The sequence below is a fragment of the Camelus ferus genome, chromosome 2 (genome assembly GCF_009834535.1).
Source record: "Camelus ferus isolate YT-003-E chromosome 2, BCGSAC_Cfer_1.0, whole genome shotgun sequence".
In the NCBI taxonomy this organism is placed as follows: domain Eukaryota; kingdom Metazoa; phylum Chordata; class Mammalia; order Artiodactyla; family Camelidae; genus Camelus; species Camelus ferus.
In genome coordinates this window covers 70,242,446-70,269,770 of record NC_045697.1, presented here as the reverse complement: position 1 = coordinate 70,269,770, position 27,325 = coordinate 70,242,446, and the positions used below count along the sequence as shown (strand labels likewise).

The 27,325-nt window shown below is 33.9% G+C and overlaps 1 protein-coding gene and 1 long non-coding RNA gene across 4 annotated transcripts in view; one reads left to right on the top strand and one right to left on the bottom strand.

The window, feature by feature from the left end:
* The window catches only part of DNAJB14 (DnaJ heat shock protein family (Hsp40) member B14), a 42,058-nt gene extending 19,590 nt beyond the window's left edge, over positions 1-22,468 (top strand). For 2 of the 3 annotated variants that reach the window (XM_032460504.1, XM_032460517.1), the window contains 5 exons: positions 9,957-10,142; positions 11,575-11,669; positions 12,487-12,596; positions 13,425-13,597; positions 17,545-22,468. In XM_032460504.1, coding sequence (XP_032316395.1) covers positions 9,957-10,142; positions 11,575-11,669; positions 12,487-12,596; positions 13,425-13,597; positions 17,545-17,669 — 689 coding nt within the window. In that variant the 3' untranslated portion in view covers positions 17,670-22,468. Of the gene's footprint in view, positions 1-9,956; positions 10,143-11,574; positions 11,670-12,486; positions 12,597-13,424; positions 13,602-17,544 lie in introns of all 3 variants that reach the window. The other variant, XM_032460510.1, reaches the window with a different exon arrangement.
* Positions 735-27,307, bottom strand: LOC116657564. The gene is made up of 3 exons (XR_004312707.1): positions 27,110-27,307; positions 1,116-1,244; positions 735-874 (listed from the first exon to the last, which is right to left on the bottom strand). It is a non-coding gene; the product is annotated as an uncharacterized LOC116657564 (long non-coding RNA).
* Positions 27,308-27,325: the final 18 nt, after the last annotated feature.

Sequence of the window (27,325 nt, the reverse complement as noted above, 5' to 3'; positions counted from 1 at the left end):
CACATATTCCCCCCAAAGTTAAAAAACTTTTTTCACATTATGAATTAAAGTCATTTAATTTAATTTTTTTTGTTTTTATAAAAACATTTGGCAATGAGTTATTTTCAAGTTTGTGATCTGTTAGATGATTTCAGTATTAATTGTTCATCAATGTTAAGAACAATAAACTGCCTCTTTCTTCCATTTCTGTACTGAAGTCATATTAGCATTATTGGTCTTGGAATAACAGTAAGTGGATCTACCGGTATTTTTACAGCTTATGTTGCATTTGGAAGAGGTGAGCCACATAAATGTCACCCACACTCCCAGAGGTGTTTTACAAAGGTGATTTTACTTTGGTGTGATACATTTCAGAGTCTAATATTACAATTTGCAAAACTAGAATCTTAATATTTATCAACATAGTGGGTAGTGATTCATCTCTAGAGGGAAGGCTCACATTATTCAATACACAGGAGATTACCTCTATATCAGAATACCAGTTTATTAATTCCCAAGAGGATCATAATAAGGAGGTGGTTGATGAACCCAGTTTTCATTGAGTGGAAACTATACAGCAAATCCAGATTGTAAGCCACAGATGCTTGGTGAGCAAAGGTAGTTAATTAGAAAATATTACTGCTAGTGTCATCACATGGAAATGGCAGGTTCCATTCATTCAGCATGCAAGATCTTTTCATTACCTTCTGAATCATCTTATTTTATTTTTAACCAATTGATCTTAACTTCTGTGTTTGAGATACCAAGCTGTTTATTCTAAGCAAAGACTATAGTTTTTTTGTTGTTGTTTGTATAAGAGGTAAGTATAGATTTACTGCCCTGTAATTGCCAAAAGACTTCTTACAGAAGATGGGAACCACTTGTTTTCTATTTCCTATAAGAACAAAAAGAGAGGAGGTTATTGGTTTAAGGAATTAAATTAGATAGAAGAGATATTTTCATTTGTGTCTTTTGTAAAGCTTCAAAAGCAACAGCTTACTATCAGAGAGGGTAGACTAAATTAACTCTTAAGTTTATGTGGCTCTTTGTTCTGTAGTTAGGTTTGTGAGTTTCTCAAAGAAGGGAATATTTTATTTACATCTAGAGAGTGACTTGCATAGTATATATAAACATACCTTAAAAAATTTTGAATGAAATGGATCCTTTTCCTTCTCTCTGATGTGGATATCTTCAAAACATACCCAGTCTACATCGTATTCAAAGACTCTCAAGTATTTCAGAGACTATTTGAATAGTACCCATGCCTGTTGAAATATATATGAATATAATAACAAGGGCCATGAATTAACTGTTTATGTGTTTTCTTGATAAATAATGATGGATTGGATGCTATTGTCTGCACTAGGTCTGGTAGTTCAGTATTCTTAACATCTAGAATGAATCTCTAAGAACAAAGAGGGTTCTACCCTATGGGCTAGTTCTTGTAGACAAATATGTAAGAAAATATGAGGTAACTTCTTACTCAAAGAATTTGTAATTTACAAAGTGGGGACAAGTCTTACATAGAACATTTGGAAAAATAGTAAAACCTAACACTTGACAAGCATTTTATATGTTTTCATTCCTGTTTTTTAAATTTAATGTGTATTAAAAATCTTGTGAAATAGTCAGGAACCAATTTCATCATTTCACAAATAAGAAAATTGATGTTCAGAGAGATTAACTGATTTACCTGGGATATCTCAGAAGATAGAATGTAGCTGAGTTCAGAACAAAGATGTCCAAAGAAAAGTCAGAAGGATAAAATAGAATTTTAATCAAACTAATTGGAGAAGCCTTCATATAATAGGCAAGAATTAAGAGTTTTCTCAAGAGGGGTATGATTTTTATGGTTAGAGAAGACAGAAGATGGCAGAAACTTGGGTATGAGAATGAGAGAGGTGATTTAAAAATCAGTGAGGACTTCCACTTTAAGGAAGATGGAAGAGATTTACTTTTCTCTGTTCCTCACATTCAAGTATAACTGAATATTAGATAAAATAAAGCAAACTTAAGAAAATGGAAAGGCAAAGGGAAGAAGGTAGACCAGCTAGGGACCGTGGGATCCAAAGAACAACATGGCAGTTGTTTGGGATTTCACTTTCCTTTTATCTCCTAGACTGGATTCTGGAGAAGCAGAACACCCGGAAATACCAATGAACGCAAACACTTCCCAAGAAAAGCCTGCTCTTTCTAGCCAAACAACCAGGAAAAGGGCAACCTAGCAAGGCAAAACTTTTAAGCAGTAGCCATTCTACTCTACCCAAATAACACGAAAAAACTGGGGCCACACCTACACCCCCACCAGCAGAGGCTAAGTAGAGAACCTAGACTGTCACCCTCTCCAGGCTATAATGAGATGCCCTCATCTCCCCACTGGGGTAATAACACAGAAGATTGAGTAGGGAGCTGGTACTTCCACTTCTGCCTGGCAGTAACAAGGTATCCGTTTCTCTCCCCTCCTTTGGGTAGTGCCATAAGTGGGCTGGTGAGACAGTCAGGACTTTTACCATCATCCAGAGGTAAACGTACCATATCCTTGTGTTGCCATTAAAGCCTAGGGAGCCATAATGAGGCACCCCTTCTCTTTCCAACCAAGGAGATACCAGTGGAAGCTTGACTGGGGACTGGAAATCTCATCCCTGCCCATCAGTAATGAGGAGCCTCTCCTTTCAGATGTCATCAGAGGCCAAGGGGGAAACCTCAACTTCTCCTCCCACCTGGGAATAACAAGGTGGTATTCTCTCTTCCTGCACCATGTAGGACCATTTAAAAAGAAGCTTTAGATAAGATCCAGTCTCATAAAACTTCAAATGATCACATTTCAGTTGAAAATCACTTGTCATACTAAGAACCAAGAAAACTTCAAGCTGAATTTAAAAATTCAATCAACAGATATGCACATAAAAATGACAGAAAAGTTAAAATTGTCTAACAAATATTTTAAAGTGTCCATCATAAAAATGCTTCAATGAACAATTACAAAGATGCTTGAAACAAATTTAGAAGAATAAGAGTCTCAGCAAAGAAATAGAAAGTCTGAGCAAATAAACAAAAGGTGTAAAGAATCAAATGGAAATTTTACAACTTAAAAATACAAAACCAAAATATGACACAACCTTGTAAAATGACTATAAATCAATAAAAAATTAAAAAAAAAATAAAACTAGCAGTGAATGGAATAAACAGCAGAATGATGGAGAAAAAAAAATTAGTGAATAGAAAAATAGACATTATCCAATCTGAACAATGAAGAAAGTAAACTGAAAGATAAAAAAGAACATAACTTCAGGTATAAGTAGGACTATGATGAAAGATTCAACATTTTTATCATAAGGGTCCTAGAAAAAGAGGAGAAAGAGGGCATAGCTGGAAAACTACTCAAAAAAATAAAGGTTGAAAACTTTACATATGTGGCAAAAGATATAAATTTAATATAATTTGAGATGTTTAAGGAACTCCAAAGAGATAAGTCCAGTGAAATCCATACCATGACACATAATAGTCAAACTTCTGAAAACTGAAGAGAAAGAAAAAAAATCTTAAAAGCTCAAAAGAGAAATGACACCTTACCTATAGGGGAAAAGCAGTTCAAATGACAGTGAATTTCATGTTAGAAATCATGCAGGCCAGGAGGAAATGGTACATTTTTCAATACTGAAAGAAAAGAAACTGTCAACCCAGAATTCTATACCAAACAAAAATATCTTTTAGGAATGAAGGAGAAATCAAGATATTCTTCAGATGAAGGAAAAAATAGAATTTGTCATTAGCAGACCTACCCTAAAAGAATAGCTAAAGGAAATTCTCCAAACGAAAGAAAACAATAAAAGAAGGAATCTGAAGTATCAAGAAGGAAAAGAGAACATCGTAAACTAAAATATAGATAAACGCAATATACTTTGCTTCTCTTGACTTTGTAAATTATGTTTGACATTTGAAGCAAAAATTTTAACATTCTTTGATATGGTTCTAAATGTATGAAGAGAAAATATATAAGGCAATTGATTATATTACAAAAAGGGAAGCATAAGGAATGTACGGAGAAGTAAGGATTTCACAGTCCACTTGAAATAGTAATGCCACCAGTAGGCTGTGATAAGTAATGTATATAGGATATACTATCTAGAACAACCACTAAAAAACTATACAAAGACATAGACTCAAAAACACTAGATAAATCAAAACGGAATTCTAAAAAACTGTTCAGGTAACTCAGAGGAGTCAGGAAAAAGAAAACAGAACAGAAAACAAAACAAAATGGCAGACGTAAGCTCTAACTTATCAGTAGTTATGTAAGCGTAAGTGATTTAAATACATGAATTAAAAGACACATTGGCAGAGGCAGAGTGAATTTTAAAAAACATGTCAACTATATGTTATCCATAAGAGACTCATTCCATTTGTAGCAGTTAGGCTGAAAGTAAAGAGATGGAAAAAGATGTTATCATGCAAACATGAATCAAAAGAAAGCAGGAGTGGCTATATTGATATCAGAGAAAGTAGAATGTAGACTAAAAAAATTACCAGAGAGAGGCATTATATTATGATAAAGGGGCAGTCCTTCAAGAAGACATAACAATATAAATGTGTACGTACCAAAAACCAGAGATGCAGAATATGTAAATTAAAAATAGAACTGGAAAGGGAAATAGGCAACTTCACAATTATAGTTGGAAACTTAAGCACTTTTCTCCGAACACTTGATAGAACAGCTAGATAGAAAATCAGCAAGAATAGAAAAGAATTAAACACCACTATTACCCAACAAGACGTAATCAACATTTGTAGAACACTCCATCCAACAACAGCAGACCGTAAATTCTTTTCAAGTTCTCAGAACATACTCCAAATTAGACCATATCCTGAGTCACAGAATAAACTTCCACCAAGTTAAAAAACTGAAATAATACAAAGTGTGTTTTGACCACGATGGTATTAAAATAGAGTCAATAACAGAAAGATAATTGGAAAATGTTCACTCACTTGGAAACTGGACAACACACAGAAATAATCTACAGGTAAAAGAAGTCTCAAGGTAATTTTATTTTAAAAAGCACATTAAACTGAGTAAAAATTCAACATATCAAAGTTTGAGGGCACAAGGGAACCAGCTAAAGCAGTGCCAAGAGGAAACTTATAACCCTAAGTGCATATATTAGAAAAGAGGAACAGCCTTCATGAACCTAGAGAAAGAAGAGCAGAATATACCTAAAGCAAGAAGGAAGGAAATAAACGTTGAGAGTGAAAATCAATAAAATTGAAATCAGAAAAACAATAGTGAAGACCAGAGAAACAGAAGAACTAGTTCTTTGAAAAGATCAATAAAATTGATAGACTGACAAAGGGAAAAAAGAAGACAGAAATTGCTATTATCAAAAAATAGCATCAGAAACAAGCATACAAACCCCACAAACATCAACAGGATAATAAGGGAATACTGCGAACAGCTCTACACGTACGTTTGCAACTTAGACGAGATGGACCAGTTTTTTTGAAAAAATGCAGATAATCAGAACTTAGTCAGTTTGAAGTAGATAATATGAACAGCCCTAAAACTGTTAAGTAAATTAAATTTGTAATTAAGAAAACTCCCCCAAAGAGATCTCCTGACTCAGATATCTTTGTTGGAGAATTCTATAAAACTTTTAAAGAGAAGGAAAGATTTCCCAATCCATCTTACAAAATAATTATTACCCTGCTATCAAAGACACTACCACAGAAAAGAAAAGGAAAGAAAAGAAAAGAAAAAAACTATAGACTAGTATCCTTCATGGAATAAACCCAAATATCCTTAACAAAATATCAGAATTAAGCAATCTTTAAAAAGAATTATACATCCTGAACAAGCAGAGTGTATTCCAAGGGTGCAGAGCTGGCTCACTATTTGAATATCAGTCACTGTGATAACACTATTTTAATAGGCTAAAAAATAAAAATCTAACCACGTCAGTCAATGCAGTAAAAGTGTTTGAAATTTTTCACCATTCATTCGTGATAAAAACTGACAGGAAATGAAACAGTGATGGAAAAATGGGAATAGAAAGGAACTGCCTCAGATTGATAAAAGAGCAACTATAGAAAACCTTAACACTATACTTAATGGTGAAAGACTGACCACTTTCCCCCTAAGACTGGGAACAAACCAAGAATGTCCCCCTTTCACCACTCTTACTCAGCATACGGTTGGAAATTCTAATCAGTGCATTAAAGTGAAAGAAGGAAATAAATGGCACACAAATTGGAAAAGAAGAGATCAAACTGTCCCTATTTATAATAATATGACTATGTATAAAGTCCCCAAGAATGTACCCCCCAAATCCTAGAACTGATAAGTGAATCCTGCAAGATTTTAGTGTGTAAGATAAACACAAAAGTCAATTTAGAAGTGGTTTAGTGCATTTCTGTGTACTAATAGTGAACATGTAGACACTGAATTTAAAAATACATTATTGTTTACAATCACACACACAAGAAATACTTAGGAGTAAATTTAATAGAGCTTGTATAAGATTTGTATGCTGAAAGCTATACAATACTAATAAAAGAAATCAGAGAAGATCTAGATAAATGTAATGATACATCATGTTTATGGATTGGAAGACACAGCAGTAAAGATGTCAAGTCTCCCCAAGTTGATACACATATTTAATACAATTCCTGTCAAAATCCTAGCAAGACTTTGTAGATAAAAGGAAGTTTTTTCTAAAATTCATATAGAAAGATGAAGAACCTGGTTAAATCAAAATGATTTATTGAGAGAATCAAGTAGGAGCAATCAGTGTACTTGATTTTAGGACCTACTTTATAGCTACAGTTATCAAAACAGCGTGATTTTGGCAGAGAGATAGACACATCAGTGGAACAGGACAGGGAACCTATGCAAATATGATGAAGGTGCCGAAACAATTCAGTGGAGGAAACAGGCTTTTCAGCAGACGGTTTTGAAGTAGCTGTACATTCATAAGCAAAACAACAACAAAAAAGTAACCTTTACATAAATCTCATGCTTTATGTAAGAATGAATTCAAAATGAATCTTGAATGTATATAAAACAACACTTTTTTAACTTTTAGCAAAAAATCATGGGAACAAATCTTCACAATCTTGGGCTATGCAATGATTTCTTAGATTTAACACCAGACAGCTTATAAAAAGAAAAGTAGGTAAGTTGAACTTCATCAAAAAAATTTTCATAGCAGAGATGCTATGAGGTGGAGGAAAAGACAAGCAATGAAATAGGAGAAAATATTTCCCAAGCACACATCTGACAACAAAGGACTAATATCTAGAATATATAAAGAACTCCCCAAGCCCAAAATTTAAAAAGCAGACAATCCAATTAGAAATTGGGTAAGAGACATGAAGAGACATCCCATTAAAGACTATATACAGATGGCAAATAAGTGTATGAAAAGATTTTCAACATTATTCCTTAGCCATTAGAGATAATACAAAGTAAAACCAAGATGAGATATGACTACACATCTATCAGAATGGTTAAAATAGAACAATGGTAACAACACCAAATACTGGTATGGATGCAGAGAAACTGGATCACTTGTACATTGCTGATGTGATATGACATGACCTAGTCACTCTGTAAAACAGTTTGGCAGTTCTCACAAAGTTAAGTATTCAGCTAACAGACAACCCAGAAATTGTGTTTCTGGGAATTTATCCCAGAAATGAAAATTTATGTTTACATATCAACCTGGACATGAGTGTACAGTTTATTTGTAGTAACCAAAAACAAGAAACAACTCAGATGTTGTTCAGTGGGTGATTAGTGAAACAAACAGTGGCACTTCCAGACTCTGGAAAACTACTCAGCAATAGGAAGGAATGAATGGGTTACTTAACAACCTGGATTGATGTCCAGAGAATTATGCTGATTGATTTTATTTATATACTTTATTGTTCCATTTATATAGCATTCTTGAAATGCCAAAATTATAGAAGTGGTTAATGGTTGTGGGCAGTTAAAGAGGGGACGGAGTAGAAGGAAGTGGGTGTGGTTATTAAAGGGCAACCTGGGGATGGTGATGGAAATGTTCTGTGTACTGATTATGTCAATGTCAGTGTCCTATCTGGATCCTGTGCTATAATTGTATAAGATACGATCATTGGAGGAAATTAGGTAACAGGTAGAAGGGATCTCTGTATTACTTCTTACAACTTCATGTGAATCTAAAGTTAACTTCAAAATAAAAAGTGTAATTAAAGGAAAACGAATAAAGTAGAAGATATATTTTAGTGAAGTAAATGAGATGGAAATGTATTTTGTAATGCTTTGGAATACAAAAATAAATTTTAGTTTTAATTCTTTAGATAATAGGGAACCAAAAATCTTGATTATAGGTGTAGCACAAAGTAAATGAATAGAAAATTACTCTAGGCACAGTGGATAGAATAGTCTTATACATATAATTATGAATTATGACAGTATTTCAAAAATATCTTATAAAATATAATGTTTGAAAGTGGTTTTTTTAAGGCAAAGCCTTAAAAATAGAATTGAGTTGCCAATAACTAATAGTTTAAAAAGTAACAACATTATGAACTTGAAATAGTCCTTTTAGTATATAGAGGTTAAATCCTAAAATTGTTATTACTGGAAGTGCACCTTTGGCAGATACTGCTAGATCGGTTTCTTTTTTAGGTATGGGTTAATACCTTGGCGGTGTTTGTATATGCATTGCTTGGATTTCTGATTATGCTTTCCCACTGGAGCAACATTATAAATGACTGCTATATTTATGAGCCATAGTCCTATTTTAAAGTCTGAAGAAAGTTTTGGACTGTCTCCTCAGATAAATGGACAAGCCACCTTATTTTTTCATACCATTGGATTCAAAGACCACCTGAAAGCTAGCTCTGGATCAGAAGAAAGGTTCCAGAGAATCTTTATATAATTAATTTCACTGTGATATATAATCACCCAAAACAACTACCTAATGAGCATTTATTTGCTTGCACAGTACTTATGGCAGCTACCACGTGGGATCCAAAAGCTATTTTTAAAATAATCCCATATTGCAAGAGGCTTATGATCTAGTTTAAGAAGCAAGCTGTATTTATGAAATGATTAATTATTGAAAGTGTCAGAATAAGAATAGGGTAATCCCTGCTTTTAGATCAAAGCATTACAGCTCTGTGAATTACCTCAAGAAGACATTTTGGTAATTAATGTACTCTTTTGGACACAAGAGTATGAGATAGGAAATAGAATTCTTCATAAACAAGTACACAAAATTAGCAAAATGAGATAGGAAAACTAGAGACTACATGGATTTGTTCAAAAACAAATTCAGACTTTATGTTAGACCCCGGGGGTATTGCAGTGAAAACAGACACGGCCCCTGCCCTCGTGGAGTTTACAGTATTAAGAGAAAAATTGCTCAGGAATAGAATGAAGAATCCCTTATGCTGGGCTGCAGTGTGCAAAAAAGGTTTATGGTATAGGTTGCATAGCGTTTACTTACTGTGCTAAAATACATTTGACCTTGAATAAGTTTCCTAACCTTTTTGAGCCTCAGAGAGCGAATCTTTAAAGTGGGGATAATAATGGATAATGCAATAAGATACTGGGTTCCGAGCCCAGCACTCGGGAGTTACTGCAGTTATTATCGGTTTGAATGGCACTAATGAATGACTAGATTAGAGTACTAACAAAGAAAGAAGCAGGATATTAGAGGTGAAGCACAATAGTAAGAAAGCAGGTGGACATTCCTTTATGGTCAAGGCAATAGGAAGACTAGTATAAAAAACTGTATTGGGAGGTAATAATAATCCATGTAATTACATGCAATGTGTAATACTTTAAAAGAAATTGTTACTGTTTTATTTTCTTGATTAGCCTCAAGTAGTTTTTTATTGTTGTTGTTCAATAAGTAGCTTTTAAATGGGGTAGTCTCTTTTAATAAAAAAAAAAAAGCTTTGCTTACCTTACCAACTTTCACTTATTACTTTTCTAGAGATTGGAAACGCATATGCTGTTTTAAGCAATCCAGAAAAACGAAAACAGTATGACCTCACAGGCAATGAAGAACAAGCATGTAATCACCAGAACAATGGTAGATTTAATTTCCATAGAGGTTGTGAAGCTGATATAACTCCAGAAGACTTGTTTAATATATTCTTTGGCGGTGGATTTCCTTCAGGTATTTTAATGTTAGTTATAAGTGTTGTATTTTATGAAGCTAGAGATCCTCACTTCCAGTTAGACTATTTAGAGATAAATCTACTTTTTCCCTGACATCTTATAGTATTATGATCCTGTGATGGTTCTTCATGAAGATAGAAAAAAAAATTATACTTATTACCTTTACTCTAAGTCCACCTTTTTTCCTAGGACATATTTTAATTTTAAAAAGATATTCTATATTTTATATAAAGCTGAAGAAAGGATGTGTAAGTAGAAGATCTGGTGGCAATATCATAGTTAAATGCTGTGACAATTATAGGAGGTAACCTATACTTTGGGTAACTATTTGACATTGGTTTTCTGAAGATCTTTGTAAATATTTCATTAATAACATTGTAGATTGCTAATATGGATATATGTAGAGGTACTTTCCGATGAAATACTCGTGTCTGAGTTATAGGCTATATATAAGGTAACTGGGTTTTAAAAAATTATATTAAGATAAAAATAGTTATCTGAACTAGGCTATCAAAGTAAAATACTGTAGAAGTACTACTAAATGAATAGATTTTTATAGTACCAGCATAAGCAGTAAATTTTACTTACATTTACTGTGAGTTTCTTGTATGGAAATTAATTTTCAAGAGTAGCTACTCTGAGGTGGTTAAAATTGTAGCTCCAGTCTTGTTTACAGCAGTTATGAAAGGTGCTAAGTTAAACATCCCATTCAAAATTAGGAGAGTCTTTATGAATGTAGCAATACAGTTTGGCCTGCTAGCCCTGGCTGAATATCACTGAGAAAGATTGAGGTCATTGATAAGGCATTTTGTAAAGCATCCTTGAAAGAGGATGTGTAAATACAAATTAATGACTAAAAATATACCCTGAATTTTGACACATTAAGATACATAATTACCTATCACAGAAAAATTATTCAGACTAATAATTTTGACTGAAAATATTTTAGGAATAACTAGAAATCTTTTAGGTAATAGTGAATTTTCTGATTGTTGAAGTCCTTTTGTTTGTTTTAACATAGTTAATCAGTGGTAGCCATCTCTGGTTGGTCACCCTCTTTGAAAACAATTTGAATGTCCATCGAAAAGAAAATGTTTGAAAATTGTGGCAGAAATTGATAAATGCAGAAAGTAGAGTTTCAGATTAATGATCCAAGGTTTCTGAAAACAGCTGACCACAGCAAAAATCCTCTATGTACTCAGTATTAGGGAGGGACTCAATTCAAGTTTTCATCAAGAAAGAACTTCCCCTTTACTTTAAGAGAAGAATCATTCTTGGTTTTGTCTACCCTCTACTCACAAGAAGAGGCATTCATTCCTCAAACATGGATTGTTTTAGTAATTTTAAAAATTAAATAAAAATATAATAGAAAATATAATTTTTCTGATCATGATTTCCTCCCTAATTTAACCTTGCTTTTAATTTCCTAGGTAGTGTACATTCATTTTCAAATGGACGACCTGGTTATAGCCATCAACATCAGCATCGACACAGTGGACATGAAAGAGAAGAAGAAAGAGGAGATGTATGTTTATGATATGATTAGAAATCTTAAAATTGCAAATTTTAACTCAGGAAAAGCAATTAGAGTTGTCTGAAAATAGGACAAGTTGTTTTAAAAGGAAGTAACGAGTTTTCTTCTACCAGAGGTGTTCAGTAGAGACTAGAGAACCCCTTAGTTATGTTGGGGGAGCAGGGGTGGAAGTCAGGGTTGGAGGGTGGTTGGGCAGCATGACACTTCACATTTGATAGTCTGTGATTCTAATGAAGATAAACCTGCAGTGTGCATGCTTTGAAGGTAAAGTTTTATTGCTGGTTCTAAAGAATTTAGAATTAATACAAAAACTTAAATTACAAGTCACTTTCCTTGTTCTAATGCAATTATACCTAATTGCATATAGCAGTTAAATTACATGAAGTAGAAAGGTAAATGGAAAAGGCAGTAGACTAGAAAGTAAAAGATCTGGGCCCCAGCTCTCCCACTCTCATCAACGTCCATGATCCATGCTCAGATCCAAGGTAAAAATAGTTTTGCAAGCTACTGCATATTGATAGAGTCTGTATGAGAAGAAGAGAGAGACAGAGGACTTCCACATCTGTAAAGTGAGATGAGGTTATATCATTGTTGTCCAAATCAGGATCATGATCTCTAGGTGAAGAACCTAGAAAGTTGTGTTTTTAAGAATCACCCCCAGGAAGTTGGTATGATCAGGCAGATTTATAAGCATTGAACCAGATGATCTCAAACGTCCTTTCTGCCTCTGAAAATGTATGACAGCTGTTGGATTATTGACAACTACAGTTATATTACAATCTGTTATTCTTTGATGATTTTTTTATAGGGAGGTTTTTCTGTGTTTATCCAGCTGATGCCCATTATTGTATTGATCCTCGTGTCATTATTAAGCCAGTTGATGGTCTCTAATCCTCCTTATTCCTTATATCCCAGATCGTAAGTAGCTAAGTGAAGTTTTACGAAAAGACGAATTGTTTCTTGCCTAGCTTCATTTAAAGGGCCTGTTGCTCTCTTAAACTTTTAAGTGCCAAATCTTTTACTACTACATGTGTACCTGATTTAAAAGTCTCTAATTTTAAAAATACTCAAGCAATAAATTCGTATTTTGTTAGTTTACACTTCTGTTCCATTGTGAATAAAGACAGAAGTGCTATATTAGAACTTGATAGCAATTTAACGTTAACAGGTAGTATGTTGACATCAAAGACTTTAGAAGACAAAAATAGAATTGTGATTGATCTTATGTAGATTTGTGTCATTAAAGGGGAAATGACTTCACTCTTCTGTCTGTAAAATATTGATTAAATAAAAGCAAATATTACTTTTTTGTTATATGAGGTAGTTTTCCATAATATACATTGTATATAAAAGGTCAGGACATATAGTACATTTAATGCAGCATCCATTCTAAAAGACTTTAGTATAATACAGTGGACATAAAGGAAACTGTAAAATCAAAATCATATTGCCAGTGATTTTTGTAATATTAAAAAATAGATTGGTCTAAAATTAAATAATTTATTTCTTCCAAATAAAATTTGTACTAACTAAAAATTGAGAGAACTTATAAGAACATAATATATTAAAATGATTGCTTTTTTATGACATGAATGGTAGTTTTAGGTAATTTGAGATAATGTAAATACTTGATTACCTATATTAACTTTTAATTATTTTCAATTGTTTTTGTTAGTTTGGTTTGTAGTAGCAAATCAGAATGTACAATTTTAATTAAAAAATAATGATCAAGCATTTCTTTTACAGTGGATCAGGGCAAACGATTAAAATGCAGACAGAAAACTTGGGTGTCGTTTATTATGTCAACAAGGACTTTAAAAATGAATATAAAGGAATGTTATTACAAAAGGTAGAAAAGAGTGTGGAAGAAGATTATGTGACTAACATTCGAAATAATTGCTGGAAAGAAAGACAACAAAGTAAGTTTATCAAATGTTTTAGCATTTAAAAATTTATTCAGGGTCTTTGGAATTGATTACTGTGTATTTCCCTACTCAAAGAATGTTATAGAATTGCCTGGCACATACTCGGAGCCCAATGCTTAAATGAGACCATATGTTTTAATGTGCATGTGGTCTTATAATAGTATTTGGGACATAGCAAGGACTTAATAAATGGCAGTTGTGTGCTTGTTGTTATAATAAATATTTGGTGGAATAAGTGGATAATACTAAATTTCATTGTATTTACGACGTTGTCAATTGTGGCATGCATCACTATTTTATGTACCACTAGGAAAGAAAAAGATCCTGGCATAAACTATGTCATCAGTTCTAATATACATCCTGTTTCAGATTTAAATTTGAAGCTCTTCATGAATTCACTAATTCAACATGGAGCACTTAATGTACAATGAGTTTTGTTGACATTTCATTTTCCTTTATTTTGTATGGAGAGAAGTCCTAGTGAACTCTTAATCAATTTGTTTAGCCTTTTCCAGCCTCGGCTGTCTTAATTAAGCAGTTATACCTATAAAAAAGTTGACATTAAGAATCTGCCAAGATGCTGCATGTGAACTGAGTGTTAGAGTTTTTTGTCTTTCTGACTGTTATGAATAATGTAGACTATATGGTGAAGACTTTGGAATTAAACAGACTAAAGTTGAATCCTACTCTGAAAAATTTCAGCTGAGTGATTAGGAACAAATAGTCTAACGTCTGTGAATTTATTCCCTCATATATAAAATGGATAATGATGATGATGAATGGGAAGAGGAAGTAACTGTAATTTAAATACCTATTGTTTCAGTCACTGTCCTAAGTACTATATATATATATATATACACATACACACACACATATAAAGTTATTTAAACTCCACAACACTGTGAGGTTATTACACCTACATTATTTATGAGGAAACTGAGGCAAAGAGAGATTAATTAGAACTTGCCCAAAGTCGTCAAGGTAAACTATGATTCGAAACCAGTTTGTTTCAGAATCCAGCACTGTGCTCCACAGCCTTCTCAATAGTACCTAACTTTATGGGCTTGTTGTGAAACTTAAATTAGGCAATAGTTAAAGTGTCTCATGTGTAGTAAATACTCAGAGAATGGGAGCAGTATCATTATCTCTTACTCACCAGGGAAAATTTGATGAAACTAACCTTGTGTACTTCTAAGAGAGTCCTCATCTCTAGCCTTGGTTTCTTCATCTATATACTGCTAGTTAGAGGCGATATGACCTCCTTGGTTTCTAAGTCTGGGTCTGTGAATCAGTCTGTTCTCAATGTGGAGAAGATTAGACTGGTGGTTTTCAACTGGGAATGATTTGCCCCTGCCTCCCAGGGGACATTTGGTAACAATGTCTGGAAACTGTGTCAGCACGGCAGGGATGGGGGATGAGGTGGTGGTGGAAGGGATTGCTACCAGCATCTGATGGGTTAAGGCCAGGGATGCTACTAAATATTCTTCAGTATGCAGTACAACCTCCACAACAAGAACTATCTGGTTCCAAATGCCAGCATTGCTGAGGTTGCGAAACCTTGTATTAGCCGAAGGTCTTAAGGAAGTATTTACCACATTTTATTTATTTAATTTTATTTTGCTTAATTTTTTGATCTGTAGTACTTTGCACAATCCTTGGCACGTCATAGTCATAAAGTAAGTTTTGATGGCTATGTGAGCAATTGGATGAATAATGAATGAATTCATAAGAATGAATGAACGAAAGACCTGCTTATTTTGTGTTAAAGAATGGCTAGCATGTTAGATAAAACCATTTTCAAATACAAGTTCTACTCCCCAGCCAAAATGGGTGATTTTTGGATTATGCATACTTACCTTCTATTACCTTAAATAATTGGGAATTGACTGCATAAAGAGAAAGAAGGACGGGAAAGATACTCATTTATGGAAGAGAATGTAACATTATGATTAAAGTGTAGGCTCTGGGACTGCCTTGCAAGATCCTGGCTCCACCAGCACATTACCTAGGCGAAGTTACTTAACCTAAGGCTCAGTTATCTTATTAAATATGGACCGGATAATATATATTAACACTTAGCATAATGCCTTGCACCAGTAAGTGTATTATTATTTATTATAATTATCATTATTTTTTACTCTAGCCCTAGCAAACTAAGTGGTTTTGCTTGGCATAATTTAGTTTCACCTTTTAACAGTCTGGCAAGGTAAGTATCACAATAGGTTTCATGGACGCTTCGGTCGATCTTCTGTCTACTATACCACATTATCTACAGCTATATTGTACACATTTATACGTGTCTTTCAAAGTTATTAGCAGAAGTTTTAGCTAATTCTGATTTAGTAAGTCATTATTTACAAAACAACTTGCTTGTGTTCAAGACTATTAAAACAAGACAAAACTCTTAAAGACTAGAGAGACGTGACAACTAAATATAGTGTGTGATCTTAGATTGGATCCTGAATGGGGAGGCAATGGTTATAAAGGACATCAGGACACCACTGAGACAATTGGCAAAATCTGAATATGGACTACACATTAGATAATGGTATTATGTCATTGTTAAAGTTCTGAATTTGAAAATTGTATTGTGGTTATATAAGAGAATGCCCTTGTTCTTGGGAGAAACATGCTGAAGTAATTAGGAATGAAAGGTCATGGTGTCTGCAACTTACTCTCAAAAAGTTCTACAAAATAATAATAACTACCACAACAATAACAACAACCTTTATTGTAGAGAAAGCTAAAGCAAATTTGACAAAATGAGAAGAATTGATCAAGGTAAAAGGTCTGGGAGTGTTTATTGTGGTACTCTTAATTTGGGTGTACATTTGAAATTTTCGAAATCAAATTCAACAAATTTAGCAAATCTACAGGTGAGGAATTTGGATACTCTTGTCGGGATTTTTCTGTTTAGAGTCACTTCTAACATTCTCTAATGTCTACATTGGTAAAATAGGTGTTCTATAAAATACGAGCAGTAATTTGAGGTAATGGAAAGAGTATTAGGCTAGAGTTGGAGATTAAGATTGGAGTCTAGATTCTGCCATTTCCTAGCCCTGTGAACTTTGACTTATCTACCTCATTAGGAAAGAATTGTATGCAAACAGATTTTACAAGTGCCTCATTTGTAAGTAAAAGAGGTGGAGTGATTCTGATTGAGTTGTTAAATCCTAACCTGATCATTTCTGAATGATCCTTGCAAATAGAATACACTCGTATCTGTGTATTTTTAATGTGGTCCTATCTGAAGTCCTCTAATTTGGCCACTGTTTTTTAAATCTTATTTAAGAGCTCCCACCCTTTAGAAGTGTTAACTAAACAGTGAAATGGCTGGGACTAACTGGAAAATAGAAATAGTTCCCTTAGGAATGTTTGATTTCTAATCCGTTCATCTTTCTTAATTAATGCTAACCACATATTGAAGGAAGCCTCAAAGATACTTATTTGCTAAATACCACTACTATGAATGTAAAGCAAGCTTTTTTCTCTTTTGTGTTCCTTTAGTAAGTTTATTATATGTGTTTTAAATCAGGCAAACCCAAAACAAGATTTAATTTTTTTCTACTCAGATCTTGGCAGTTAATTGGGAACCTTAATAAAAGCTCATAGCAAAAACAACTACTGGCAGTGTTGAATTGCATATGATACCTTTGGGATAAGAGGTTGAGATGATGCTTTAGAGCAGTAGTTTTTAAACCTCTGAGCACAGGAGTGGAGGCAAGAAAGAGTTGATAGGACACTATCCTTGTTTTCTAGAGCAGCTCTGCATTTGTTTTACATGCTAGGCTTTCAAATGGCTTTTAGTTCTAGTACCCGGATTTCTTTTTTTAAAAAAGTCAGTTAATAGAAATATATTGAGGGGCTCATATGAAACATCATCTGAGTTTAAACAACTAGGTGATCTAAATTCTTACTCTGCCAAATATTTTTGTCAACAGAAACTGATATGCAGTATGCAGCAAAAGTCTACCGTGATGAACGACTCCGCAGGAAGGCAGACGCCTTGAGCATGGACAACTGTAAAGAACTGGAGCGGCTGACCAGTATTTATAAAGGAGGATGAACTGGAATTTGTTTATATCTTTTAGAGTACTCTTTATTTTTTCTGCAAGTAAGTTTAGTTTCATCTTGAGAGCTAAAGAAAAAGATACGATGTTGAAAACTAAACTGAACAGTTGGTCCCTGAAATCTTGGACTGTTTATGACCTACTGGCTCCTTTAAATAGTAAGAAACTGAAAACTAAAATGAATATTTTAGTTATGCTTCTGCAATTATTTTCACTTTAAAAGCTTATATGATTCCTAACTAAAAATGTCTGAGAAAGGATCATCACACCTGTAGCCGTTCCTGGTTTTAGATTCTCCATTTTTCCCTTGTCATGTAAATATTTATGGAATGATCATTTTGTGTATATACAGGTTATTATTGCCTTTTTATTTAAATTCTTTTGGTGTTTAGCTCCATGAGACACTTCAGTTTAAATTGATGGAATAAATGTTGTATGACAAAATTACATCTACCTTGTCAGATGTCAAATGTGTGGAGTTTACAATGAAACTTTATCAAAAAGAAAAGAAAAAACAAAAGCTGTTTAACTTTGTGTAAAATCTTGTAGCATTATCAGCTTAGAGGGAATTGATATTTTTAATATTGCCATTATATTCCAAAATATATATTGAGATAAATGAACTGGTGTAAAGTATCAGTTTGCTATTTATTTAGTTTTATGAATTGCTAAGCCATGCATAGAAATGAAATGCTATACTGATCGATTTTAAAGAAAATGAGGAAATGGCTATATAAATACTAACCAAAAAGGGTCTTCAACAGTAAATTGCAGTTATGTCATTTGCAATTCCAATAAAAGGCCCCCAAATGTTCCTATGTATGTCTTTGAAGGCTGCTAAATTTTATGAAGAAAAGGGCCTACCTGTTTTTCCCCCATGGAAATTTGCAGTTTCTTCTTAGTGATCATTTAAGCAGGATCCAAAAGTAAATGGGTTCTTACTATTGCCTAAGTAATAAGGAAAATTACTACTAAAATGAAGCTTTGTGCCTTTTAACTTGATTGCCAACTCTTAAACATATAAGTAGATTACAGCACACTTGATCAGAGCATGATCTGTTTGGCCATATGCAACAGTGAGCAGAAATACAGCAGCAGGTAGAATAGTGATTTATAGCAAGTTATCCTTACAAAAATTTGAGCTGAAATCTATTCACCATTGAGTAATTCAGTTAATCCTATAGGAATAAGCTCCTTATAATTAAATCCATAATATAAATTTAAAAAATCAGCTGGAAATTGAAGTTTTTGGTGCCTGTATATTGAGTATGAAACTGTTTGATTTCTAGTCTTCTAGGTTTAACAGTGGTTAATATTTTAATGATTTTACTTCTCATTTAATGGAACATGAACACATCTTTGGTAATTTTTGTGTGTGTGAGAGAATGCTAATTAGAGTGGCAGTGTTCTTTTATTTAAAGATTTTTTTTCCTGAATATAGTTAATTTATAGGATCTGTTGAATATAACTTCTAAAATGACCATTCTTTTTTAACTGTCCTCTTGTATTGCCTTTTCCAGGTAAATCAATAGAAATGCCTGATTGAATTAGTTTAACTAAACAACATTCTGTCCTAGGAAAACTAGACAGCTTAACCAACTTTCTTTTAGAAATGCATCCTAAAAAAAAGTGTGCTTGAAAGAAAATACAATTTAAAGTATTTTCTTGAGCCTATAGAATGAGTTTCTTAAAAAATGTCATAGCATTCTAATTAACTTTAAAAATTCATATGCATCAGAAAACTTAGATAAAAATTTAAATGAAATTTCAACCATTTATTTTTCCAAGTTTGATGGAAAATTTACACTCTTGTGGTTGATGCTTATGTGAATTGAACTCTTGTTGACTGATTCTTTTTCCCTTAATCCTGACTTTAAAAGGGACAGATGAAGTTATTGAGTTAAGTGGAGTTATATATTGTGAAGTCATACATGGCTTTTGGACAGTATTATATTTCAGTTGCATTACATTACATTTCATAAGTCATAAAATGTGTTTGATAAAGTAAAATTTTCAAACAACTGTGGGAAATGACCCGAGTGCCTGACGATTTAAGCCACGTGTGAAGTATGCAAGTAAAGCGTAAGTTCTTAATGTGACTTGTATCATGGTGCAAAGGCCCATCCAAGTGTCTTAGAATTTTGAGTTAATTCTACGAAGTAGGAAGACTTCATTTCAGCTATCTTGAGGTGTAAGATTTTTCACATTTGTTACTCTTGTAACCAAAATCACGGCATTTTTCCATCTTATTTTTAGCTACCTGAGCTTTGCAATTTCATTTGTTAATTTGTACTGTTCATTTTAATCATTGCCTAAAAGCCCTCTTTTTTTGAGTATTGCTCTACTAGCTTCTCTAACTGGTATTTTAGAAGGTTGGCAGCAGTTATATTTATTAATGCTTTACATTTTTATCCCTTTTTAAACACACCCTGAAACATTCTTGTCCTTATGAGGATTTGGGGGAAAGTAAATAGTACCTTTTCTCCTCCTCTTTTGAGTCCTTACTTCCCAAATAGACAGGTGCTAGTCATTTGTAAGTTCTGGAATTTTGATCAAATCTGAGAATTTAATACTCAGCAATGAGAAATAATAAGTGAAGACAATATATTTTGGTAACAGACTGCATTTGAATGCTTAAATAAGTATTTGTTTCATAACATTACATTATTCTTTATGATTTATAAAGATTTGGTAGAAAAAAATATGTCCTTAAGGCATATATATATGTCAGTGCATTATTAAGCCACTCTGTTTTTATGTCAGTTCAGGTGTTCACAGGAACGGAAAGGTAGAATTCCAGCTCTTTACTTTAATTGCACTTTTATGCTTAAGTGTTCTTGTTAAATCTTTAGTTATACTATGTAAAAGTTACTGAGATAAATGATTAACGTCTTGATTTCCCTTTGTTGATCTGTAATATTTTTAAATGCAATAATTATTTAACAAATGTGACATGTTAATATTACTTAATAATGCATTTTTGCATATTTAATTAAAAAATAAATCTCCCACCTGTGTTAAAGCAGTGAAATATTTCTTGATGTTGGCCTGAGGACCAAATGAGCCATCTTTTAGTTAAGTATTAGGTCAAAGGACCAAATGGTTCAGGAGAATTTGTGCATTTATTTAGCTTCCCCATGTGAAGTTTGCATTCAATACTACTCATACTACTATCTGTCTTTATACTGAGTGAACCTACTGAAAGGGCATTCATAATCTTTTTTCTTAACTGAACAGAAAAACTTCTGAAAATGAACAATAAATCTTAATTTTAATCTTTACTAGATAGCTGGAAAACCTTATCTCTTGGCCACATTGGACTACTGCCTAGTTAAAAATCCATAAAGTTCTCTAAAACCAGTAAAAAAGAAAAGAGAGTAGTCTCAAAATAACTTCCAAAGTTTAATTCTAATTTTTAAGTTCAAGGAAAAAGTGGGTAGAATGAGGAGGTTCAAGTATTCTTGTATATTCCTTTAATAATCTGGCAGGCAACACAGTCCTAGAATTCAGGATTCCTTTTTCATTTTATTACTATTAAATAGTTTCATATAAATGGAAACATTTTCCCTCAAAACGTTAATTCAAAACATATTCCTTATATTAAGGATTATGTAACCACATTTTTTGTAAATTCCTTGTGTGTAACTTTCCTGTCAGTATGTGATTCCTTTTCCTTTAATTTTATTACCTGCTGGTTTTGGGGCCAATAGATTTGTGAATATTCTGTGGGTGTGTCCATGTATAGGTATGTGTGTGTGTGTGTATGTATATATATATACACACATACACACACATATACATATATATATATTTTCCAGCTAATACCTCAAATATGTGATTGTTTAATATATACCACACTATGTTTGCATAGAACAGGGCTTCCATTAGCAGTGGATTTTCTTACTTCAAACTTTGAAATCCAGTCCACAGAATTTTATTGGTATGAATTCTTTCTGTTGATCTTTTTCATATTTTAAAACAGAGATTCCTATTATATGGCCCATACTTCAAATATAATTGTATCTTTCTATATATAGCAATTTGGAAATATGTAGGGGTAAGAAGTGTTTCTTGAAATAGTTTAGTAAGTTACTATTAAAAATTGGGATTACTGGTTGCCAAGGCATCTGGTAACTGCATAGCAGATGAAATCCGGCCTGAATGTGAGTCTCATCACTTCACAAGAGTTGGGACGTTTTAATCTGATATTCTACTTTGCCACTTAAGAGCACCACTAAAATAACAGAAAATCTTCAGTGACATTGGAGTATTTTAAGCATCAATTTTAAAAAGAATTGTTTTGGATTCTATATGGATGGATGACTATATCAATGAGAAGGAAACTCACACATACATGATGCTTTTGTAATTTATCTGTATTAAGAAATGCTTCTTACCTTTTTTGTTTTTTCAATTTTTGGATTGCTACATAAGACTTTTTCCATTTAAAGTTTAGAACGTGTGTTTTTAAAAGCTGCAAGTAATTTTCAAGGTGAGATCGAATTTTAATGGAAGCCTTGTATAAGTTAAATAAGTGAAACTGGTAAAGGAGATCTTACTTTGTAGACAGTCAAGATTATACAATTAGATTTAAAAATGAAACGTCTGATTTGTAAAATATTTAATGTTATATCAGACTTATAAAATAAAATTTTCTGTGTGAGAACTGTTAAAGAAAATGCATTTGATTTTTAATGAATGTTCTGCTGAATAATTTATGATGAATTTTTTGTCTTTCAGTCTTTGCAGTTTATCTCAGTATATGAATAAAAAGAAGGTGTGTTCTCACTGTAAAGGATTTGTTTTTATCATGTTTTATACCCTTAATGTCCTTTCTTTCATTCATTCATCCATTCAACAAATGTATGAATATCCCAGGCAGTGATATAGGAATTAATCATTGAACAAGACAAAAATCCTTATGAAATTTACATCTAGCAAGGGAAATAACTGTCAAGTAAATAAATATAACCATGATGAATGCTACAAAGAAAATTACAAGGTGCAACAAAAGCATATAACTAGAAAACTTAACTTACTCTGGGAGGATCAGGGAAGGTTTCTCTTAGAAAGTGAGCTTAAGCTGAAACCCAGAAGATGAGGTAAGTAGGAGTGAGGTGAATGTTAGATAAGTATTTCATATGGAGTGTGCTAAGTGATAAAGTCATAGAAACTTTACAGAAGTGAAAACAAACTTGAATGATTATGGCATAAGGAAGCCAGGCCAAGTTAGAGAATTAAAATAAGATTAAGGGCCAGATCCCATGAGACCACATATAAACTATGATGATGGTAATTGGACACTATCCTAAGACAGTAAAAAACCTTTTGAAGATTTTTAATGAGGGAGTTAACAGGATTAGTTTTGAGTTTTTAAAATAACATTTTAGTTACTGTGCAAAGAAGATTAGAGGACAAAAGTGAATGTAGGAAGGACAGGGAGTTATTGTCAAAGGAGAGATGATCATGGATTGGACCAGAGGAGGAATAGAGATGGTGACAGATTTTGAGATACAGTCCAGGATGTAGAATCAAGAGAATCTGATTGATTAGATTTGGGATAAAAATGGAGGCAGCAATTAAAAACTTTCCAAAAATTTGATGATGAAAAGAAGTAGAGAAAAGGGATGGTAGCTGGAGGAGGATGTGGTTTCTACAGAAGGCTTTTTTTTCAATTATTGTTTATTACATGAGAGGCCTTACTGATTCTTTTTATTCTGATGGAAAAAGGCAAGCAGAAAGTGAAAGAATAAAGACAGAGAAAAGAAGGATAATAGCATTAAGCACCTGCTATTCCAGAGGATATTGGAGCCATTGCAAAGAAGGAAGAATTACTTTCACCACCAACATTCTTTCAGAATGGAATATACAAGGGCTGGGTGCAAATGCAGACTTGTAGCATTGGTGGCCCGATGTTATAGTTTGTATTTTATTAACGAAATAGGCAGGTTATGTAAAGTTAGGGAGGGGAAGGATGATGAGCAAGGGTTACAAAGAATGAAGACAATTTGAAGGAATCATTTTCACTGAGTCAGCTGACTAGGGTCCCAGGTTGGTTACAGAATTTACAATCTGTTTAGTTTTGTGTATTTTCTCCAGCTTAACCCAGCAGCCTAGGCATAGGCCTAGAGAATACAACTTATTTAACTCATCCAAATTTGGGGTTCTGTCAGGCAGGAAAGATGGTAGGGGAGTTTAAGACATTGACAAGTGAGTGGTTTCACTGCTTGACTCTTGGATGTAAGCCAGAGATGGAGGGAATTAGTGATTTCAGACTGCCTAAGTCCAGGTTGTGATGACCATGGGTGATAGTATAAAAGAGAAAGTTATTTTATAGACTGTATAATTGTATTTTCAGTGGGCTAAATCCCAAACCACAGCCAGAATCAAAATTTGTAAGACGTTTTCCAACTTTACCAGTCTAATTGATAAAATTTCCATTTTTGTATGTTGGAGAATCAGCAAGACTCTCCCTCTCATGAGTTTGAATACCAGCTAGAATTTTCACACAGCCAGTGAAGCCAGCATAAATCCAGATAATTGTTGAATTTTTGATAGGAAAACAAAACCAAAAAAAAAAAAATTTGAGAGCTCTCAACTGTATACAACTAAGAGAAGTTTAAGCTAAAGAGAAACAGAAACAAAGGCTCTGATATAACAGAACTTCAACGTGTATGTTAACTATATACACGTTAATTATATAACACATGTTACATAATATACTAACATGTTGTGTACATAGCCAAAGTAGCAAATTTGTATAATGAGATAAAAATTTTTTGTGTGTATGAATGTGTACAATTTCTCCTAGTTTCTTTCTGAACCTCAGAGATCATCTGGTAGACCCCACTTTAGCGAACTGGCACATGATGCTGATAACCTTTTAGGTCAGTAAATATTCCCCTTAGTCCTATACCAACAGCAGTGGTATCAATGGGTAAATGAAAACAGATCAATCTGAGTACATAAGGAATTCTGTTGACATGCTATAATTTGGAAACCACATTTGGAAATGAAAAATCTTACTAGATTTTTCAATTTGCAGACCTTGTTGTGTTTGGAGATCTTGAAAAGTTGTGCTCTCCCTTTTTGCCACTAAAGAAGGAAAAAGCAATATTTTCCAGGTCAACTACCATTTCGTAAGGTCATTAAGATGGATAATTTTGTTAAAATGAAAAGTAGTGCCTCAGAAATTAGAAGTTCTTGCTAGAATTCATATTTTTATTTAACTCTAAACTTGGGGGCAAATAGAGGGAGGGTACAGAGGAAGTAAGTTATAGTCTTAGTCAGGGCCAGGGCTAATGGTTTCTTTTAATCACTTGCATTCTACTAATGTTGACCAAGTACCTACAGAGTGCAAGAAACATAGGCATTGTATGAAACTGAAAAATTCTAAACGGTGACCCCCTCCTTCTAGACCTTATGGTCTCATTGAGTAAACAAACCAAAACTATGGCACATAATTATGCACAAATAAATATCAGTCATTCTTGGTAGTATATAGTGGTATTCAAAAGAATGTGATAGGTGAGAAGGTGTTATAAGGAAACAAGATTTAAACAGCTAAGGTAGAAAGTAGGTGAGAAGGTGTTATAAGGAAACAAGATTTAAACAGCTAAGGTAGAAAGTGAAGGGGTTTAGAACATGCCACCCTAAAATATGCTACTTTTGAGCTGAAAGCACTAAGAAACAGCAGGTGCAGGAAGGTCTCTCTCACCTCCCACTTTATACTTAAAGGCTTGTCATAAAACTTCCCAAGAGAAAGGTACCCTCCCTTTACCAGAAAGAGAACATTCTCATCACCAGATGGGACTGACACCAAAATGGATGTGTGCAAACGAACCTACTAAAATAACCCTTATTTTCCATTAGTTTATGCCATATATTTAATAGTCATTATCCTACAATTTACTGCCCCTAGCCCAAGTCCCCTTGTCTCATTCCCACAATTTTTTGTTCTTTGTGTAAAATTGTAAACTTTGGGGCCAAATGGCTTCTTTGGATCTTCATTTTCCTTCTGAAGACTCCCATGCACATGTAAAAAAATTAAATGAATTTGTATGATTTTCCTGCTGTTAATCTGTCAATTTCATTGTTAGGCCCAGCCACAAAATCTATGAGAGTAGACGGAAGTTTTTCCTCTCCTACAAGAGAAATAAGCATTTTAGAGTAAAGGAACCTCAAGAACCAGTGGGGAAATAAAAAGTAATTTTGATGTAAGGGTGAAGTAATCAATGTGGCTGGAGTATAGGAATCACATTAGAATGCATTTAGAAGTAAATTAGAATGATATACTAGTACCAGATTGAGGAGTATGTCAACTATTGTCTGCAGAGGTATTATCACTGAAGATTTTTGATCAGCAAAAATGTACCTTTTAGAAAGGTTTAACTAGGCATTATTAAGTGGCTATTGATATAGTCTTGCTGAATAGAATAATGGTTTGAATGAAGAGTTGAAAAAATATAGTGTAAAGTCATTGTTAAGGAAGGAAAGAGCAAACATGGTAACTGACTTGATGGAATCGTGGAACTAACACAAACAGAGATCAGGAGACACAGGTTAACTGATGGTTTTGGAGCTTTTGAGTTAGCACTGACAGACTTGTATGTAAAAAAAAATAACCAGTATCCAACAAGCAGTTGAAAATGTGGACCTAGGATTCAGATGAAAGGTGGGGATTTAGGACTCACATTCTCAGGACACTGTAGAAGAGAAAAACAGCAGAGAAACCGAAGACAGGCTTTACATGCCTTCACTTAAGAGTTAAGTGACCAGAGTGGGTGAGGAGCTAAAATAAGTGCAGTATCCTAGAAGCTAAGAAATGAAAGGAAGGAAAAGGAAGTGATCTTCAATGACCTCAGTTGCTGTGGAACTGTCAGGCTCACTTGTAATGACTAGCAGTTCATCTGCAACATCTGGGAGCTTTGTAGTTATGGGTATCCAACTATTTTCACGACGTTTTGGGCTATAGTTAATTCCTTGTGCAGTTCTACTTTTAGGGATTGGCGTTGAAGATCAGTCGACCTCACTTTCCTGCGGCATACTGTAGGTTTTCGTTAAATGTGCAAACAAGGCACCAAACAAAAAATAATAATAGGTAGTCCTTAAAGGCGCAGCCTTCTAAGACAAGAACCAGTGAAAGAAGGTTGTCCAATGTCTGCATATGTAGAGGCTCGAGGTGCACACATAACAGAGCACCAGAAAGCTCATGGCTCCTGGATTCTATCTACACCAAGCCTTGGGTCAGAGCATCGGGGCAGCACCCATGGGAAAGCCAAAAGAGACTAAGAAATTGGGATCAGAAACCTATGGACCTGGGACTTCTAATCACCGGCAACCTGGTGCTTGCTGTTCAGCATGTAACACCACCCCTTCAAATTTCTTCATCTACAAGAAGATAATGGTCCCTTAAAAACGAATAAAATGTATGCACCCTCTCCGAATAAAAACGTCTTGCTTGCGTTTTCCGGGGATCTTCAGGGCTCGGCGAGCTCCTGGGAATCGTGATCCAACAGCCGGTATCCTGACGTCCCGACTCCCGAACATCCGGGTGTCCACGCAGGCGCAGGGAGCATCCCAGGTGGGACGTGCGGGCGCCACGCAGGGCTGCGCGCTCCGCTTCCGCAGCCCCTCCCCGGAAGTCTTGCGT